An 11545-nucleotide genomic window follows, 5' to 3' on the forward strand; every position below is an offset into this window, starting at 1 on the left:
AGTGGTGAATATCCTTGGAGGGGAAAGAGAGACTTGAGTTGGCAGAAATGGTCGTATCAGGTGAAAGAAACAAATTCATTACAGAACACACCAGATTGAGATTTATCATCCAATGTTTAAAACAAAAAAAAACATGTTCAAACCCATTTGGAGAAACAGGTTGGTCTGAAAGGAGAGGCACTGAACTTGGTATCTCCCACGGCTACATCACCCGTTGAATGGATCAGAGGCTCCCTGGCTAAGCAAAGTCGGCAGCCATTGACGTGGTATAAGGTGATATAACTCCCGGAGATCGAAAGGCTAGTACTCTTAACATCTGTAGACACTTCTTGTGTTAAAAAAACGGGTTTTTTGGGACGTTTCGAAGGCGTATTTTGACGGGCCAAAGGGAAACGAGCCGGTAGCGTTGGATCTGAGGAGCATGGGAAAAGGGCAAGCTTGGATCAACGGGCAAAACGTAGGGAGGTATTGGATGGATTACGCAAAGGGAGACTGCGGGGCTTGCAGCTACGAAGGGACATACAGGCAGAGCAAGTGCCACAGCGGTTGTGGAGAACCTACTCAGAGATGGTAAATGCCTCTGTTCTGAAAACCTGAGGGCTCGGGTTCGAACCCGAACCCTTACCCTTTTGTCTGGATTCGCTGACAAACGTCGCGTTTCGTTTCGTTTTTTCGATTTGTGGAGGTATCATGTCCCGAGGTCGTGGCTGAAGCCGAGAGGGAACATGCTGGTTCTGCTGGAAGAGCTGGGCGGGGACATATCCGGAGTGTCCCTTGTGAGGAGATCAGTGAGTTACAACTGATTGGATCTCCTTCATTACAACATTTTCAACTTCTTCTGCTTGTGTTTTGTTCCTTTTTTCTTGGGATATAAGCATTGCTCGTGCTGTTAGGATTAGAATGAATGTCTGTGAAGGTAAGGAAATCTATTTATCAATTTTTTTTAAAAAAAAAATCTTGAATATCATTTTGCAGTGATAAATGTTGAAACTGAATCATATGTAACCGTAATCTAATCGAATTTGATGCGAAATTCGAATGGTTATGATTTTTTAAACCGGAAAATCTGAACCGAATCAAACGGTTGAAAAGATAGTTGAAAAAAGTATTTTTTTTTTTTGGAAAATGAGTATTTCATCAATAAAAGTTAAATCTAAATTAATTTAAATCGGAAGGCATCAAAAGGTATAATATTGAATCAGTTTGCAATGATAAATGTTGAAACGTGAAATGTAATCTAATCGATTTCGATATAAAGACCTAACAGTTATAATTTTTTCAAATCCGAAAAAATGGAATCAAATTAGGACCAAAATCCGAAATAGACACCAGAATTCTCTAACTTAAAATTATTGAGTTCGCTAGAAATTCTAAAAGAAAGAAAAATGATTAAAATAAATAAATTATATTTAGAGATAATTTTGATTTTCTAACAAATGTAAACCACTTGTCTGTCGATATCCCAACGCATTCAACGTGTTACATTTTAATTTTTAATAAAATTATGTATATCATTTTTTTTATAAACCAGAGATTTTTTCGATTCGGTTCCGAAAAACCGAACCGTATCGAACCGAAAATCTCGATTTTTTTTTCAGATCCGTATCATTCAAAATTTTCGAACGGTATATCGAATTTTTTGAAACCGAATCAAACTGAACTTTATAAAATTTTTAAAAAACCAAACTTTTTAAGAAAATCTAATTTTTTTTTAACAAAAATCGAAATTAAACCGTATGCAAAACAGAATCAAACCAAACCGAATAATAGACATAATTATTTAATATAATTTTTAAAATATGGAATAAACTGTGTGGAAATGGTTACGATACGGCCGTGCATTTTTTTTCAGAAACGTGGCCTCTCTCTCGACGTGGAGGTACACGTGTATAGTTTGTTAAGAATCGATGTTTCGGATTTTTGTTCGATTCGGTTATTGAAAATTTGAAACTCTTTAGGTTAACTTATGATTCAAATTTTTTATAAGAATATATTTTATATTTCGTCTGAATTTAGATTTTCATGTTTTAGAAAATTTATATACTTTCAATAAATTCGATTTTGAATAAAATTGAATAATATATATTGTTCGGTGTGATGCATTGTAGGCCTATACATCTGACCGGATCACGGTCAATTAGATCTCTTGTACGAACACCAAAAAAAAATTATAAAAAAAAAAGTTGATATATCATTGTACAATTTAGTTAATAATCGATGATTGTGATCAAACCAAGTCCGGTATGATTATAATTTTTTAAAAAATTGAAAAAAGAAAACACGAATAAAATAAAAAAAATAAATGAAAAAATATTTTTTTTTTAAATATGATTTTTATCTATAGAAATTTTAAACGAACAAAACTCAAATTTATAATATAGATTATCAGTATAAAAACCAAGCAGTTATAATTTTTCTAAATCTAAATAACCAAATCGAAATATAGAAACCTACTAAATTTCTCTATTCATGGAAATCACCAAATGAGATTGTGGAAGTTAAAACCAGAAAAAAAAAAAGGGTTTACATTACATAACCACAAGTGCAAGATCAAATAGCTGACAAAGAAATCTCTGAAGATCCAAACAAGAGTAGCCACCACAACAAGAAACAGTTAACAAAGCAGATTGCTTCAGAAGAAGCAGATTATTATTAGGACAACATAATTAAACAGACTATGAAAAGCAAGACAAGCTTGCTTCTGTTATGTCTCCTTGGACGCAGAATCGATCAAGCCGAAGCAGTAGCGACGTGTTTGCTCAGCGTCTGCTCGATCTTCACTTTGTCCGCACCGACAACCCTCTCCACTTCCTTCCCTTCTTTCAGGTACACAAATGTCGGCATAGCCTCCACTTGGAATTCCTTGGCAACATCCTGTGAGAGAAGATAAGATTTTCATCACTTTGGGCAAAACCCGAAATCTTATACGTCTGTATCTACATTTCTCGGTACTTTTTTTCGATGGAAAAGGGTTTCGGGGATTAGGGATTGGACCCTCACCTGCAACTCATCAACATCAATCTTGAAGAACACTACATTGAGGAATCTCTTGGCAAGTTCCACAAAGACCGGTGCAATGAAACGACATGGTGGGCACCACGAAGCTGTGAAATCTATCACGACCTGTTCATCATTTTGATCAGAAATCAATAAAGATGTGAACTGTTTCGATCACATATGAAATGGATAAAAAACACGGTGTTTAAACACATATATAGACACGAAAAAGAGCCCTCTTTCACGGGTTTTGTAGCAGAAGAAACAACGAATAGATCCAACCGAATGAACCAAGTTAATGCACAGTTTATGAATTCAGAAGCCAGAGATCCGAGTAAGTTTCACGATCCACCAATTTGTATATGATATATTCAGATGCATCCTACGTATGCCTAATTGCCAGAAAAATTGCATCCTTCGACATCATATCATCAAATCTCAAAGTTTTCCAAAAACCAAGTTTCAATCTCTGAGATCCTCAGCCTCGTTACCGGACGATCGGAGTTCTACAAATCTCCTACCAAACCCAAATCCGATTAGAAACCGAAATCGGGACAAACTCGTATTTCGATTATTTTCTCATGAACCATATGCAGATCACATGTTGGACCTATTTCTCTAACCTAATAAATTTTAAAAAACCCCTAAAATCTCAAACCCGCAGAAGCCCAGGAACGAAGGCCATGTATGGAACCCTAAACTCTAAGAAACGGAATCAACTCAGACAAAACACCAATCGTTTTCATCAAAACCTAATTCCTAGCTAAAACGAAGAAAAAACATGAAAACGAATCCAGATAACAGAGGATAGAACAAAATTACCAATTTCTTAGATTCGTTGGCCGCTTTGAAATTCTCGTTCCAGGCATCAAGGGTGTGGCAAGCGATCACTTCTCCTTCAGCCGCCATTTCTCTTCAGTCAAAGCTCGCAAAACAAATCTTCTCTTCTTCGATTTCTCGGTGAAGGACGCTTCGTCTCCGAATGGTTCTTATAGAAGAAGCGCGGGTCGGAGATATTCTCCCTTTTTGGGTGTTTGGAAACTTTCGACGAAAAGAATATTTATTTTATATTTTTTTCTAAAAATGAAAAAAAAACATTGAATGAAGAAACCGACTCGTCAAATCTCATCCATCGACGCGGTAGGGAAAATTCGATTTGGGGAAGGATCTAACGGCTGATATTGGTACACGTGTCTCATAACGCGTATAGGCGCGTGTACATACGCGCTGACGATATTATGTCAACGTGGTGATGACAGGTCGCAGCAGCCAGCAGCATCTTCTTGTCCTTCTGGAAAATCAATCTGACCGCTGCGATATCCTTTCTTGACCGTTCCGTTCATTCGCACACCACAGCATTTTATTTATATTTCTCCCATTTTTATTTTATTTTCTATAGTAATTGTTTTTGGTTGAATATTTTCTATAATATTTATTAGCATTTTATTTATATTTCTGCTGTTTTTATTTTATTTTCTATAATATTTACGGTGAAGATGGTCGACCATGCGGGAATCTTGATGTCTACGATGGAGATGGTCGACTTGTAGAGCCCTATGTCCATTCTAATGTTACGGACATAGATCACGACATTTGACGATGGAGATGGTCGACTTGTAGAGCCCTATGTCCATTCTAATGTTACGGACATAGATCACGACATTTGATTCTTGTCTTCTTTTTTTCCGCATATTATTGAATTTAATTAGTTTTATATTCTTCAATTATCACACAACACGCATTTTCGTATTCAATTTGAATAACTCAACCGATAAAACGAATATACAAATCTAGAGATGGGTATCTCGAATTTCGATTCGGTTCGAAAACAATATGTTGAAATAGGAAAATAAATATACGATTGAAAGAAAATATAGATTTTGAGATATTATTTTCAATAATAAGAAACAACATAATATTGTATATCATATTTGTTTCTCTTACTTTTATATTTTTTTTATTTTTTTTATTAATTTTTCTATAAATATATGAATTATTTTTATTATAACGTAACAAAAATGTAGCAATAAAAATAATTCTGTTTTTTTATTTATCTTTTTTTATTTAATTTATGCAATTTTATATTTCTACACATATTTTTGATTTTATAAAAAAAATATACAAAACGTGTCTCGCCCTGAATTCGACAAAGAGAGCGTAATTCCAATTATATATCTTACTTTCGACTCGGACCAAGATATCGCCGGTTAACAAAAAAAATAACACGTATTTCGATATGAAAACTAATGGTATGATTTTTCTAAAACAAAAATACTAAATTTGAACTGAAATGAAAATAAAATGACAAAAAAATTAAAAATTATTTAAGGTATAAGTATTATAATCAATAAAAAAAACTGAATTTGGACCAAATTCAAACCGTTTGCAATGTCAATATCGAAAATGTACAGAATTTTTTAAGTAGAAATAACCGATTACTAATATAAACCAATCAAACCAAATAACATAAAATCGTATTCAAATGGAATTCAATATAAAAACCAAATGATATCATCTTTCTAAACCGACATAACCAAATAAGAATCAAACCGAAGTGATTGAAAAACCGAATAGAAAATAAATATTTTAATCAATAAAAAAAACAGAATCACAGACTATATCCAATATAAAAATCAAATATATGTGTATATATATAAATATACTTCTTTTAAAATCGAAATAATGGAATGAGAATATATAACCAAATCAAACCGAAACCGAATGATCTCCTCTAGAACTTACTGCGATCATGAATGGTATACTATGAGTTCTATATATATATATATATGTTATTGATTGGTAAAATAGATACAAGAGTAAACTCGAATATAAAGGGAGCTTACAAGTAATTGCAGTAGCCACATTCTCAATGAACTCGAAACTATACGCTCTCATGGCCTGCAAGAGTTGTAAACTTCACCGCGCAAGAGATCGATGGGTCGGTGTTCGAGTGCGTAACGCTCTGGTCCCATGTACACGCCCGTCTTCTCCAACAATCCCAGTCCCTCTTCTCTTCCATATTTCGACGCATACAGCTTCAAGTACTCGAAATCCTGATCCGATACCCGCAATAAAAAGGGCGGCGGTATCAGCGAGAAACGTTTTTCCTAATCTCCGGCTATGTTTCCAATAGTTTCATCGTGTGCAATTCATCCTAACGAGTATCAACTAACCCAAAAAAATGCTTTTTCTCCATTCCGAATGAAAGAGAGTGTTTCCCCTCGGATAAATCGTACCTGCAAGCCACTTAGAAGCCGTTCCAGGCGAAGTGAAGCAACGGGTTCCGAAGAGGACGAGAAGACTTCACCCGGGTAGAACAGAACTCCATCGCCAGGAGGAAGACCACGTCTAAATCTTATCTACACAAAATCAGAACAACATTAGAGACGCTAAGCCCTAAAACCCTAAATCCAAACCCGAGAATTGGGCAAAAAGGCTTGTAGTTGGGACTTGATACATTAGAGAAAACAGGAAGAAAACCTCGGCACTGGGAACGGTTGCCTTCTCGTAGCAGTTTGCCCCCCAGTATAGGAACCCCGTCCCGCCTTCTTTCCACACACGCCACATCACAGCACGGTGCTGGGTCCCGCCCATCCCCAGGTGCCAATTCGGGTGTGGATCCGAAGGCCCAAGACATACATACGTCCACCATTCCTGTATAACAGCGAAGAATACTTCCTCTAATGAATTTTCGTTCCAAATATATTTCCAGAATGCGTAAAAAAAAACAGCATCACACATAGATTTGGATGTACCATAACCCGCTAAGTGACACTCTTCAATGAGGTTTATGGGAGAACTTACCTCACCATTCTCTGGCTGCAGCCGCCCAACGATATCCTTGACCAAATCCTCTCTATTGCCGAGTACCCATTCACTGGACATTACCGGACATTACCCACAAATCATATTCAAAAGTTGCATGATTAGATACCGCATTCAGCTCAAGAGAAATATTTAGATAAAAAGTTATCGCGAAGATCAATCTTAAAGTCCAAAATCATAGATTTATATACTAAACTCATCTGCATGTACATCCAACGGAGGAAGGTGAATTTCACACAGTTTAGATGATTGAACCAATTAGATGTCTTTTTCATTAGCCATGAACACAACAAAGATAGCACCCATAACGGAAATCCACACTTCAAGAGTAAGGACTCAATATAATCCACTGGAAAGATTACCTATAGAGCAACTCATTACTAATTTGAATAACCGAATTAGCGATATCTAAGAGAATTGTGTGAAATGAATCGTATTCAATACCTTGTACAATATATTTGAGTGTGGGGTCGAAGGAGATCTGGAACTTTCACAAAAGACTCAAAGGGGGTTGGAGCAAGAGGTGCATCGCCCGGCCCTATAAAATGGAAAAAATTGTTAATGCCAAACATTGGTTCATGTGGATATGTAGATACAAAAGAGACATCAAACATCAATAATTTCATCTAGCATATGTTCAATCTCATGAACAATCAGACAGATGCAAAGGTGTAACGGTGTAACAAAATTACCACAACGTAAAATGCTTAAATCTTAACCGCAAACTAGCTTATGCTTTCTAGATTGACGTATAATACAGTGACATTCTCGCAACATGAAGGCAAAATCATGAAAACCCAAATGGAAAGGAGCTACTAAGGGGAAAAAAAAAAGCACAATTTAAGTCACAAACATAGAATAAATGAGAATCCTGAAAGAAGGAAAACATACCACAATAGTACGTAGTTAGAACACGAGCATCCGGGGCATAGGCATGAATCTCACTAGCCATCTTGCGAACATTATCATAATGCTCCATATTCAGTGGCTGCCAAAAGTTTTGAACGCTAATAAGAAACCCGCCAACAAGTAGAGTAAATACTAAAAGGCATACATAAATTAGAAAAACGAACAACTTGTCCATTATCACCCACTGGCTATGGAAAGATACAAGAGATTCATTCAAAAATACCAAGTTACCTCATCCCACAAGTAAAAGTAGGCTTTGTTCCAATGAGGCTTCCTCCTCAATATCTCAACCTCTTTCCGCAGGTAACTTTCCCTTGAATCATCGCTGCTGCAGATGAAAATTCCGTTAGCTTAGTTATTAAGTTAGCTTAGTTATTAAGACATTTGACAGAAGATAGAGAAGGTTGCCAACCGAGCATACCCAGTTATGACTTGTCTATATGGTACTGCATAAGCTGCAAGCCTCGGGTCAGAGAAATACTCGTCAGATTTAGGATGATCAGCTGCAAGACCATATAGTGGAATGTGAATCAGGAAATCGGGTCATGATGCACGCATATACAGAGGATGATGCATGAACAATTCTCAGTTCGGGTTGTTAGGCTACCAGGCCATGGCGAGGTGTATGTCAACACACGCATGTTTTCACCCCATCTGCAAAAGTATGGACTGATTCGGTATTGAAGAAGCCACTTGAAATGGAGATCCAATTTCTTGTACCATTCTTCACTTCCATGTTCAACACCAAAACGATCCTCAATCACAGTATCGGAGACACCGATTACTGCAGGGAGTGATGGAGTCACTGGAAGAATAAATTCCCAAACTGTCAATCTTAACTTTACACGCACTGCAAGGTTTGATACAACATCTTCTTCCATCATATCAATGGATCCATTATCTGAAACGAACTCCGCAAATGATGGAGAGAAGAGAATTCTTCTTAATGACGAACTTGCACATTTTATTCTTTCTACCTAAAAGACAAGTTAAAGGTTATTTGCAAAAAAAATATGTCCAAGAGGGATGAGGTCAAGGAAATAACAGCAGGGAAAGTGTAAAATTACCACTTCATCCATGGGCTTTCCCTCTATTGGCACCACGGTATCAAGACAGTTCTTAAGTTCAAGACACAGCTGATGCTTCTCAGATTTTCCCAAGCGAGTCGAAGATCTGTAATAAAAAAGACCGGATAGTTCATCAGCATGTCAAAGCCATGTTTAATTGTGCATTTCATTATGAAACATCGAAACCATCCAGAAACATGGGCATCCTAAAGTAGAAGAGTGTGAATTTTGCAAAGTCGGGAGACTCACCCTCCATCCGCCTTCATTGCAGAAATTATAATCTCTCCTTCATATTGACCAGGAGGCTGCCCATTTGGGACATCTATCGAAACCCATATGACACTAGTTTCTCTGCAACAACCCAGACAACGTCAGTACCCAGAAATAAGATTGTAATATTTCCAGAGATTGATCAAGTAAGTGCTAACAGTACCCTGGAAATATGCTAAGTTGGCTAACTGGCAACTCAAGGGGCACCAGAGCATCAGGAACACCTAAGACAGGAACCACACGCCGAAGTTTTAATGACTGGCCAACAAATAATCTGCAATGGTTAAAAATTAAAATAAGCATAATCATATCGGTATCAAGCTACATCGCCAAGAAAGAAGAGATCCGTTTCATCTGCTAGATGATCCATTTATATTTCAGTCTTCCCAGGTTTTGAAGAACAATGAGAAAGAAACAAGAACACGGGCAAAAAAGCTTACCGATCTCCAGATGAAGAATACAAGTCATTGCACTGAACTTGGACAGTCCCTGCAATGGTGGAACCAGACCAAGAAACTTTCGGACGTATGGCAATCTGAAAACTCTCTCTCTCATTCCTAGCTGCCAACAGATCTATCTGTAGGACAATAAGAACACATATACCTGATATACCTATAGAGGCTCTTCATTCCATCAAAACCCAAATTGACAAACGGTACATAGCAAGGGAGACAAGATATCATTCGGCCGAAATATCAGTGGCTTTGACAGGACATGGGTTTTCCTCCCTTGTTCACAAACAATATCTACACTAGCTATGCCCCTTTGGAAAATCTGCTCTGCCATAGACAAGTTTTCCTTTTGATCTGTTTCTGGACTATTCGCCAAGATCTTATTTAACAGATGGTTCAAACACATTTCGATCACACAGAATGCAAGTAAAGGAGCTGTGGTCTCAAGCATATAGGATATTCAAAGAAACCAATAAAACACTTACAGGCTCCAAAGACCGAGGAGTTTCTTGTGGCCCGACATTAGCGGTATTTGGCATACACCAGACATGCACCAACTCAGCGGTCGGAACCTCTGTCGGGTCCAGAGACTGTCTAAGTGGCTCCGAGCTTAGACCACCATCGTTCCAACCGTAAGCCGTTCCTCCACCAGCCACTCCTTCTACTGGAACAGCAATATCTTGAGATCCTGCGGAAATTTGAAGTGCCTTAGGGCTATTACACTTCACTCCAAGTAATACACATTGAATCCAAAGGTAACAATTCGACGATATCATGAATTTCGCATAACTGATTCAAGAAAATAACATCTGCAATGAACGTTAAAATACAAGAGAAGCTTCAACAATTCAAACCTAAGACTCTTTAGGAATTGAAGGATCATAAATCTACAGAAAAGTGAGGTCGAAGAAACCAAATGGGTATTTCAAATTCAACTCATCCACTGAAAAAACTGATGCCAACTTCGAATCTGTAAGCTTTTCGCTTCTCAAGAATCATATCGTCAAATTCCATTCCTTGATGCAATCATCCCCATTAACAAAAAACGAAGAGAATAACCCAAAAAAGGAAGAGAAAGAAAGAAAGAACAATATCGAATTTCATAATCGAGTACTTGAATCGAGACGAATCAATCTCACCGTTGTTGTCCATTTGCGGCGAAATGAAATGCTCCTCGAGAGGAGGAGAAGAAGAATTTTGGCAGGAAATTTAGCGACGATGATACGATAAGAAAATCGCGAGACGCGATTCCCAGATTTTCTGAAGAGAAGCCAACACGTAACTACGCTGCTTGTTTACTCTCGTGTGGATGAACAAAAAAAAAAGGTACCTTTTTGCCGAGGAAACAAAAAAAGTTTTTTTTTTTTGGAAAGAAGGCTTTCTGTATTTGGGCCCAACAGTATTCCCTTGCTTGGGCGGTTTAGTAATGGAAAGGAAAACTTCCTCCAAGAAGCCCCAGGTAAAAGACGAAGAGATTGCTTGCTGATTAGGGTTTTGGGTTGGCGATGAACTTTGAATCCACGATCTGGGTCTCAAGATTTGAGGCTCTAATCTGCAGTTTTTCACTTTTTATTCTGTAAAGTTACCGCCTTTTTTTTATTCGGAGACAAGAGTTACGAGGTGGGTTTTGCAAGTTTGAAACTGACAGTAACATTTTGTGAGATGGGATAAAATTAGGGTTTGGTTCGGTTATTTTGGTTATTAACCAAATCGAATCAAATAAATATATTTTGGTTATTAACCGAAACAAGTCGAATAATTCATTGGTTATGATGTTTTAAAACCCGAAATAACCGAATACGAATCGAATCAATTAAAATTTAATCACCGTTTGATTATGAATTTTTAAAACCTGATATAATTAAACGGAACAGAACTATTTATACATCCCATTTATATATATATATATATATATATATATAAAGTTATATACATATATATTTCTAATTTAATCATTATTTTATTATTTTTAAAATTTATTTTATCATTATTTTATTATTTTCAAAGTTTATTTGATATAATCAT

At 36.7% G+C, this 11545-nt stretch overlaps 3 protein-coding genes across 5 annotated transcripts in view; 1 reads left to right on the plus strand and 2 right to left on the minus strand.

Annotated features, from left to right (window-relative positions):
* Positions 1-998, plus strand: part of LOC104822838 (beta-galactosidase 5) — a 4610-nt gene extending 3612 nt beyond the window's left edge. Inside the window, exons 16-19 of the mRNA XM_010554191.1 lie at positions 21-60; positions 160-273; positions 368-570; positions 686-998. Of these exons, the coding sequence (XP_010552493.1) occupies positions 21-60; positions 160-273; positions 368-570; positions 686-803 (475 nt within the window). The 3' untranslated portion in view covers positions 804-998. The remainder of the gene's footprint in view (positions 1-20; positions 61-159; positions 274-367; positions 571-685) is intronic.
* Positions 999-2476: 1478 nt separating this feature from the next.
* Positions 2477-4035, minus strand: LOC104822839 (thioredoxin H5-like). The gene is made up of 3 exons (XM_010554192.1): positions 3820-4035; positions 3001-3123; positions 2477-2874 (listed from the first exon to the last, which is right to left on the minus strand). Exons 1-3 carry the CDS (start codon positions 3904-3906, stop codon positions 2731-2733), a joined length of 354 nt encoding a protein of 117 aa, XP_010552494.1. The 5' UTR covers positions 3907-4035; the 3' UTR covers positions 2477-2730.
* A 1689-nt stretch (positions 4036-5724) lies between these two features.
* LOC104822840 lies at positions 5725-10988 on the minus strand. 3 transcript variants are annotated; one of them, XM_010554194.2, is made up of 15 exons: positions 10660-10988; positions 10006-10208; positions 9509-9645; positions 9232-9342; positions 9048-9149; positions 8799-8904; positions 8339-8708; positions 8153-8234; positions 7963-8056; positions 7714-7810; positions 7267-7360; positions 6802-6874; positions 6478-6651; positions 6234-6356; positions 5725-6050 (listed from the first exon to the last, which is right to left on the minus strand). In XM_010554194.2, the coding sequence occupies exons 1-15, from the start codon at positions 10670-10672 to the stop codon at positions 5889-5891; spliced, it is 1941 nt and encodes a 646-aa protein (XP_010552496.1). In that variant the 5' UTR covers positions 10673-10988; the 3' UTR covers positions 5725-5888. The 3 variants fall into 3 exon arrangements, with proteins under 3 accessions (XP_010552496.1, XP_010552495.1, XP_019059133.1); XM_010554193.2 differs by having other exon boundaries at positions 7963-8059; positions 10660-10985; XM_019203588.1 differs by lacking the exons at positions 10006-10208; positions 10660-10988 and having other exon boundaries at positions 7963-8059; positions 9232-9292; positions 9509-9575.
* Positions 10989-11545: the final 557 nt, after the last annotated feature.

The sequence above is a fragment of the Tarenaya hassleriana genome, unplaced genomic scaffold (genome assembly GCF_000463585.1).
Source record: "Tarenaya hassleriana unplaced genomic scaffold, ASM46358v1 Cleome38, whole genome shotgun sequence".
Lineage (NCBI taxonomy): Eukaryota > Viridiplantae > Streptophyta > Magnoliopsida > Brassicales > Cleomaceae > Tarenaya > Tarenaya hassleriana.